Below are 8,852 nucleotides of genomic sequence, written 5' to 3' on the forward strand. Positions count from 1 at the left end.
AACTGTCAAATAATTCGGGTATTTGAAAGTACACATATATGTTTAAGCTAAATTTAAATTTTCTTTTAAAATATTTTACCAGGATTATAGAACTGTACTGTGTCATATAAGGAGACATTTTCGTACAATGATTTTAGTTTTGGTGTATAAGTTAGACTTACCGTCAAACATGTTCTTCTACAATAAATTATTTAATGAAGAAAACATAACCTACCAAATATTATTTTAAACTTTCTTGTGACCCAAGTAAGAGTTTTATGATATCTAGCAATACTGTTGACTTTTCTGAACGCGACTGTTGTTTTGACACTTAGGAATTCGATTGCTAAAATGACGTGGAGAAATAGGTTATAAGTTTGTTGTATTTCCTATTTACTATTTTATTGCACCAAATTAACGCCCACAGGAGTCTGTATTAACAAAGTGTAATTTTATACAAATTCACTAAAATGATCGATATAACGGACACTCAAAGTAAGTCATATACGAAGCCTTTGTCAAATAAAACGATAATAATGATAAATTTTATTGTTTATTGATAAGAATCATATGAAAAGTATTATTTGTACGATAGTTAGTTACGCTGTAGTTTTAATAGGAAGTATAATTTTTAAATGGGTACTAATTTTCTTTTGTAATACAATTGTTATACAAACGACCTAACACTTATGTATGAACAACTTTCGTATTCTACTTGGTAGTGGAGGGTTTTGGGTTCAAATCCTGAATAACTTGTGTTATTTCTTACTTCCACAAACGCAGACAAGCTATTAACTAAATCATACCATTAGATATTTATGAACTTTATTTAATAAATGAATAGTAAACAATGAATTTTCAAGAATCTGTTTAAGTGTTATTCTTCTATACCCTTGAATCTGAATTTTATGTTGACAGCCTATGCTATGGTTTGCTTTTGGGGTCCCTTGTGCCCGGTAACTCTATGGAGCATCACTTCTAGTTACAAGAGTACAACAGCCTCCAAAACCAATTAAAAGCCGGCCAGTAAACTTAACAGTTGCTCTTTTAAATGTAATTTTACAATTTTTAATATGTACCTTATAATACAAAATATATAAACAGCCAACAAAGCAAGTTTAACACATTTGAATTAAGTAAAAACTCTTGAATGCTACAATAAGATTTAATTACTACTTTAATTATTACTTAAATTTTAAATTAAAAAGTGAAAAAATTATGATTTAAGATATCTTGTGGAACATTATGTACACCTCACACTCGGACATAAAGGATTTGTTAACTTAAGTTGAAATTTAGATGTAATATGTTTATTTTCATTTCTTATATACATACATTTACAAATAAATATTTAAAAAATGATGTAATTATTAATACAACAATAAATAAAACCATTAAATTCATTTGAATAAGTTCACAATTGAGACAAAACTGAAAATGAAAAGAAACAACTATGTTAATTAAAGAAATTAATCCTTTCAACAAAAAAAGTAAATCTGGTACATATTTATCTTAACATTTAAAACTATATGTTTATATTTCTGAATATCCAGTCTTAGAACTTGATAAAAAACTATATACTACTTTGACTAATCAAATGGATTAAACTTCTACAATAATACTTATTATTATATTTTTTTCCAGAAATTGGTGTCGGGCTGGCTGGCTTTGGGATGACCTTCCTGTTTCTAGGTGTTCTACTACTCTTTGATAAAGGTTTATTGGCAATTGGAAATGTGAGTTATTTTAAAATTTTTACCACAAATCCTTGGCAATTATGTCATTTGAATATTTGAATTAGAAAATGTACATACATATGTCAATATAATTAAACATTTGTTTAAAAGATTAGTTCGTAAGTTTCTCCCTGTTTATTCACAACTATACCACTACATATCATAAGGTATGAAGCAGAGTAGAATAAAAAATAAAATAGATGTTAAAAAAATGTTACAATTAATAAAAATACTGTTAAAAGTTTTGATGTTAAATAAATTAATTTTATCTTTAGCTTTAAACTACTGCAAAGATTAAGCCTCCTTCTGAGGGGGGATGTGCCATAGTCGCTACCCTTGGCAGACTGGTTGGCTATCGCAGTATGATACTATGGTACAAAAAAGATTCCGCTGCCCATTCTCTAGAAACTTGTTTCTGAACAGTGGAAACCCTATATAATTCATACACAAAGTGTGAATCACATATGATTGGTATGGTTAAACTGTTTTTATCTCTGTCACACAATTGGTTTTTATTTTTCGTTCGACTTATTTTCACTTCTTTACAAACTACAGTCATATGTATGTATATGCTTACATTATATTTATAAAGAATTGTATGGTCTGTGGGTATTTCAATAGCGGGGCGTGGACTGATAGGAAAAATTAAATATTATATAATGTATAACAATATACTTAATAAATACATATATTAAAATAATACATAAAGCAATAAAATATCCAAAAGCGTGACCAGGAACAAAGGTAAAATAATTTTAAGACATGAACAAATGTGTAGATTAAAAATTAATATTTTTATCTATGCAGTGAATGGTTATAGATGTAAAATGTTTAAGCCTTTTATACCTATATCCAATCAACCTGTATAAAGTGATCACTCTGAAATATGTACAATATTTACAATATTTTTTTTTGATTCGCATTGTTTGCCGCATACGCATTTATCAGCGGGCTGGCGGACGGTGCTCTATGTTGCACGACTACCACTTCATGTGCAGAGGTGGCTAAATATTGGTCCTTTTCTTACTTAAGATGGACTTCCGCAAGGTAACGCCTGATTCCATTAAATATTTTTTTTTATTGAAATGCAACAGGCCAAATGACTTCTGACAACAAAGTCTGAAGGGATAGATAATAAACAAGACAGATGATAAATAAAATTTAATTTTAATATGTACTAATACTAAATTTGAAAACGCTTTTTATTTATTATTTCTGAACACTGTTTTTTGGATAAGGTGTACCTGTACAATAATTGACAGTTCACTTTTATACCAATAACCAATCATTTTATACATAAGCATTTAATTTTTAAAATCTTAAGGAATGATTATTTTTCTAATTGATTCAGGCGTTACTTTGCAGAATTCCATCCTTAGTAAGAAAAGAGCTAATATATAGCTACTTCTGCTATGCACTACATTTAACCGCTTGCATTGTTGGTTCAACCAAACATTTTGAGCAGCCACCCTGTGTGATTTTGATAATTTGATGTACAAAGGCGCCTGTCCAGCTATGCATGCTGATCTTAAATATCTAATAGATTCAGGCGTTACTATGATATGACAAAGCGGAAGTAGCTATATATTAGTCCTTTTCTTACATAGAATGATTCTTTTTCATTACAGATCCTGTTTATCAGTGGACTAGCATGCGTTATTGGGCTCCAAAGGACATTCTTCTTCTTCTTCCAGCGCCATAAAATTAAAGCATCAGTTTCATTCTTCGGAGGGATTACAATAGTGTTGCTTGGTTGGCCAATGATTGGCATGATTGCTGAGATATATGGCTTCTTACTCTTGTTCAGGTGAGTGGTGGAGAGAAGTTTCAAGAAGTTTCCTAATATTGATGGCTCTATTTTATAATTAACAACTAACTGCTTCAACAAACCTCCTGCTGTCCAATAGCCTGTAGCGGGTCAATAAATAATTATATAAATGAAATATATTTCAGAGTGATCACTTAATATATTGACTTAATTCCTTACTAATAAACAAGTATATACAATATACTCTGGGCCTCATTGGACAGCAGTTGAGATTTCTCTTTGATATCAAATCAGGATCACTCCTGTCCCATCTATTGACGAAGGAAAGTAACCGGATTGGCAAGTTGAAGTAGCAGTAGTCATTCCATGTAGCATGCAGAATATATAGCTACTGGAGCCCTAAAGTTCTGGGGTGGATATCATGGACTAGCTAGTCCACCTACAGGGTGGACAGATAACCTTATTAAAGTCGGAAGTAGTCCTATTGGAAATCTATGGGAAGTTCTATGGCTTAAATGATGATAATGAATTACAAAACTAAGTTTTGTTTTTCGTATGTAGGCTTCATTAATAATGTGATCACGTTTTTTTTCTTTTTACATCAAATGTTTGCCGGCTGACAGGTATATATATATATATATACTCTGTGGTTTGTATGGAAAAAGTGTTGTTTTTAGTATTTTTCTCCCAAAGTTTTTTTTCGTAAAAACATTCTCATATTGTAATGGAAATATGAAGAAAAATTTGCAGAATTAGCTGAGAAATACGTTTGGTGTTTAATTTGTCTTTATATTTACAACACTTTTTTAAATTAAATATATTGCATATAACTGTTTTGTCGTAAAATCAAGGTGCTTCTTCACTAAGACATTTTTATATTGTTTCAGTTTTCCATCCATTAACTTTGAATGGACATTATGTTATGTTACTTTAGGTAGTACAATTTAAATTGTTCCACTTTTTTTATTCACCAGAATGTTTCTTATTCTTTTTCAAAACAAACACTTCATTATGAAAAGTATGATGATGATTTTATTTTGTGCTAAAAGATTGTTTGTAATAATTTTGCACTTTAATATTTTATAGAATATTTGATAATTTTACGAAATGTTTTACATCGTATTAACAATGTATACTAGTAATAATTTTTAATGTAATATTATTTGAAAAATATAAAGTAATATAAAGAATCTTAATAATATGAATTTCATCATTTTTTTCGTTTACAGAGGGTTCTTGCCGGCCGCTGTGAATTTCTTAAGAATGGTGCCAGTTTTGGGCTCGTTGCTTAATTTACCCATAATTCGAGGGGTAAGTTTTATCACAGATAATAACAACTTTTATACATAACTATATAATACTAAAATGTACCAAAATTGTTTTAAATAAAAAAATAATTGCAGAAATTTATCTCGCCTTATGATGTTTTTATTCCATTTTGTTGTGCGTGACGCCATCTTTTTTTTCCATTTTGGCGCCAAAAGTTGGCACTTTTATTTTATATATATATCGCTAAGATACACATTTCGATGTCTTCTAGCAAGAGTCCAGTAAATATTCAATTTATTCCTTGACTATCAATCCCGTATTTCAAGTAATCTTATAATTTATAATGGCAATAAATCAGTTTGTATAAAAAAATATATTTTTTCAGATCGTGGACAGGATAGCAGGCGACAATGGCCGTAACATGGTATGATAATGTGTTGCCATACGAACACGAAAGACTTTAATTTAGTGTAATATATTTTTATGTGTACATTTTTCTGTGAATGTGAATGAGTGGCTCAATTTGTTTATTTATTCAACAATGTCGCCAGGGAGTAAATAAAAAATTGTGACAGGCCAATAGCTTATTATTTTATTAACAGTTTTTATCCATTAACCTTTTATAATCTAGTCTGGTATTAGTTCGAAATGGTTTAAGTCCGATACGACAGTTTTATTGTAACTTCGCAAATAATATATTCCTAATAAAATAAATTTTTATGTACCATTTACCTCCAATTTAAATAATTGATATTATTTTTAAATTTTCGGTTTTAAGTTTTTCTTGGTTCGTGATTTATTAGTTTATGTAATTTATGACGAGGGTCTATCTTTTTGTATGTTTCTGTTTACATATAACCATTACAATGAAAAGCTGAGCTTTAAATGCTTCAGCTTCATTTTTTACCCACCAAAAGAAAATCATCACTATGTAACAAAACATTTTTGCTATTTAGTTTTCAAGAAAATCTATTTACTGCCAGTTTAGAAGGCCTTTGAACGTCAACACGGATTTTTACCAAAACAGATATAGAAATTATGTGTTTTCATTATATTTGGTTATTGTATGATTCAAATCAATTAAAATTTTTACAAAAAACATTATTTTTGATAAGTTAATTTAAATTTATTTTAAAAGAATTTATTCATATATGTTTAATCATATTTATTAATTATATATTTGTTAATGTATTTATATTTTTTTATCTGTATATCTTACATCGGTTTTGTCGTTGAGCTGACGTCTATATGTCAATGTTGGCGGAACTAGTAATTGACATTTATAAAATGGCGGGAAAATTAAATGTCACTCAAACACAACACTTTTTAAATTCCGACGGTTCTACAACGCGCTATATTTATTTATGCGATGCATATAGGCAATGTATACATATTGACGACAGGATACCAGATAATGTAAAAAAAGTTACTACATTGTAAAAGATTTCATAGAAGATATGCACCTTGGGAATTATTTTCGTCTTCAAGCTAAAAATATAATATGTAATATTATTTAATTTCTAAAAAGTAAACAGTCTTGAAGAGTTTTTTCGCCTGTTCTCAGGTTTGAGATATTTATCCCGTAGATTCATCGTGGCGCCAATAAGATATGTAGTCCATGGTAAAATTCTTTGTAAAATTATCGCAATCTTGATATTATTCTGACAAACAGACGACTGTAGTGACATTTTGACGAAATTAAAATAGAAATTTTCTTTTACTAAATTTTATGCAATATATGAATTTATTTTTTCATATATGTATTATTTATTGTAAAAACTAACCTAACCTATAAATATTTTTGATAAAAAAAATTGTTCTGCCCCACAATGTCACTTCCATGATGTAACTGTTTGCCTATTCTACTTTTGAACACAATTAAGTGTAGTTAACTATTAGAGAATTAATTTTTGTTGTATAAATTCGATATGATATTTTTTATCTATTGTCATATTAGTCTCTAAATAATTTTCAATATAAAACGATATTTATTGATCTTAATATTAATAAATAAATAACATAGGATAAAAAATCGTTAATATGAATTATGTCATGGTCATTAATAATCTATTTTTAAACCATTTCTCATTCCATTTTATAATCTGTGTCATTCTAAATGGTATGTAATAGAACTTTTGAAGTATTAAATGGTCTGAATATACATGTTTTTCAATTATCGAGTATCTATTTTATTTATATTATTAAAAGATGTCGAATATTCGGCTCCATAATTGCGATTTTATAACTAAGAAATTGTGATTTGTTTACTATAATAGTTTCGTTTTGCGTACAGGTAAACAAAATGGAACTTCACCATCAAAAACTAACCAAGGTTTATAATGATTTGGTTGATTGAGACCACAATAATAATAATCCTTCATTATAATGTCAGCCGATACAAGCCAACTGCAAGGAATTGGCTTCCTTCAAAGATCGACTCTTATGTTAAATCCATAATGACACAACGTTGAAAAATATTTGATATTTGAACTTTAATATTTTAAAACATTTTTTTTTTGGTATTTTTATACTGGCCAGTTCAAAAAACTTCAATGTTTTCTTGTACATGAATTATTTTTTTCTTTTAGAGTGCTATTAGCTTCTAGTGGTACAAAGTCTGAAGGAATAAAGAGTAAACAATTATTAATTTTAATAAGCAATTATCCTTATTTTTAAAATGATTTTTCTTACTACATTATCATTACTTTATTTAATATATACGAAACGTTTGATTTTTGGATAGGTTGTACCAAAAATTATATGACATACGCCCATTTAAAACTTGTTAACGGGAGAAGAGTGAAAAATTGCGCGGCAAAAGTGACATTTTTCATTTTAATAAATACACAGGCTAAATTTATATTTAAATAATAGTTAATTAAAGGATAATAATAATTAGAAAATACATTTTTTTAATTAGGTTCATGTATGTTGGTAAATAATTTTATAGTTAATCCGATTTTAATTTTCACAAATTCTTTTTTTTTTTAACTTGTCGGACGGTAGTTGCATTTCATTGATGTTGCAATTAGTATTGAATTTTGAATTGCTTTCCATTTGTACGTTTTATTGCTGAAATTTTGTGCAATTCTTAATAAATCAATTAAAAAATATCAATAATTTTTCTTTCCATCCTCAGGACGGCGGCAACTTGTGACGTCATCGGGATCCGTAGACGCGAAATGATATTTATTTTTGGAAGATTTGTACTCTATGACATCGTATTTTGATTTCTTTACGATAACATTAAAACCGTTTCTATGTTTTAAATATATTATTTAATATATCTGAATCATACACAAACTTCTTAATAAAAACAGATAATGTTTTTGGATACCTGTTTCGCGACAGATGCAGCGTGGAAGAGATAGCAAGAAGCTCCGAGTACAAATTTACTTCTGGATGCCTTTTTATTATACCCAACTACCTACTTACATTGAGATACCAAATAGTTGAATATTACTGAACTGTTTCCGGATGTCTATTTATCAAATGACATTTTAAACTACCCACATGAACGAAGTTGCAGGATGAAAGAGTGAATAGGTCCAAGGAAAGATCTAGTTTTGGATTTTGATTCTAAGTAACTGTACATTACTAGACTGCTGCCGGCTACCTCTCTATATGATATTTTAAACTACCCACATGAAATAAAGCTGGAGGATGGCGGAGTGGAGAGCAAAGTAAAGATCTACTTTTGGATTGATAGTCCAAATAGTTGAACATTGGTAAACTGTTTCTGGATGCAGCTTCATAAAATGTTTTAAATTACCCACATCAACGAAGGTTGCATGAGAGAAGAGTGGATAGGTCCAAGGAAAGATCTGCTTTTGGATTTTGATATCAAGTAATTGAACATTACTAAACTGCTTTCAGATGTCTCTATATAATATTTTAAGCTACCCACATTAACGAAGGTTGGGGGAGGGAAGAGTAGAGAGTTCTAAATAGAGATCTACTTTTGGATTGATAGTCCAAATAGTTGAACATTGGTAAATTGTTTTTGGATGCCGCTTCATAAAATATTTTAAACTACCTACGTGAACGAAAGTTGCAGGATAGAATAGTGGATAGATCTAAGTAAAGATCTACTTTTGGAT

General features: G+C 29.0%; 1 protein-coding gene across 1 annotated transcript; it reads left to right on the forward strand.

The window, feature by feature from the left end:
* Positions 1-322: 322 nt before the first annotated feature.
* LOC137926313 (vesicle transport protein GOT1B) lies at positions 323-7,997 on the forward strand. Its single transcript, XM_068769914.1, has 6 exons — positions 323-474; positions 1,624-1,715; positions 3,344-3,522; positions 4,713-4,794; positions 5,138-5,176; positions 7,892-7,997. Exons 1-6 carry the CDS (start codon positions 450-452, stop codon positions 7,907-7,909), a joined length of 435 nt encoding a protein of 144 aa, XP_068626015.1. The 5' UTR covers positions 323-449; the 3' UTR covers positions 7,910-7,997.
* The last annotated feature ends 855 nt before the right edge of the window (positions 7,998-8,852 follow it).

The sequence above is a fragment of the Battus philenor genome, unplaced genomic scaffold (genome assembly GCF_028537555.1).
Source record: "Battus philenor isolate CCGP_79_NKW_IND1 unplaced genomic scaffold, ilBatPhil1.0.hap1 SCAF_29, whole genome shotgun sequence".
Taxonomy (NCBI): Eukaryota; Metazoa; Arthropoda; class Insecta; order Lepidoptera; family Papilionidae; genus Battus; species Battus philenor.

Coding starts and splice junctions, on each gene's coding strand:
- LOC137926313 (XM_068769914.1), top strand. CDS start 450: ATGATCGATATAACGGACACTCAAA. Junction 1,716..3,343: donor GTTTATTGGCAATTGGAAAT/GTGAGTTATTTT, acceptor TTTTCATTACAG/ATCCTGTTTATCAGTGGACT. Junction 3,523..4,712: donor GGCTTCTTACTCTTGTTCAG/GTGAGTGGTGGA, acceptor TTTCGTTTACAG/AGGGTTCTTGCCGGCCGCTG.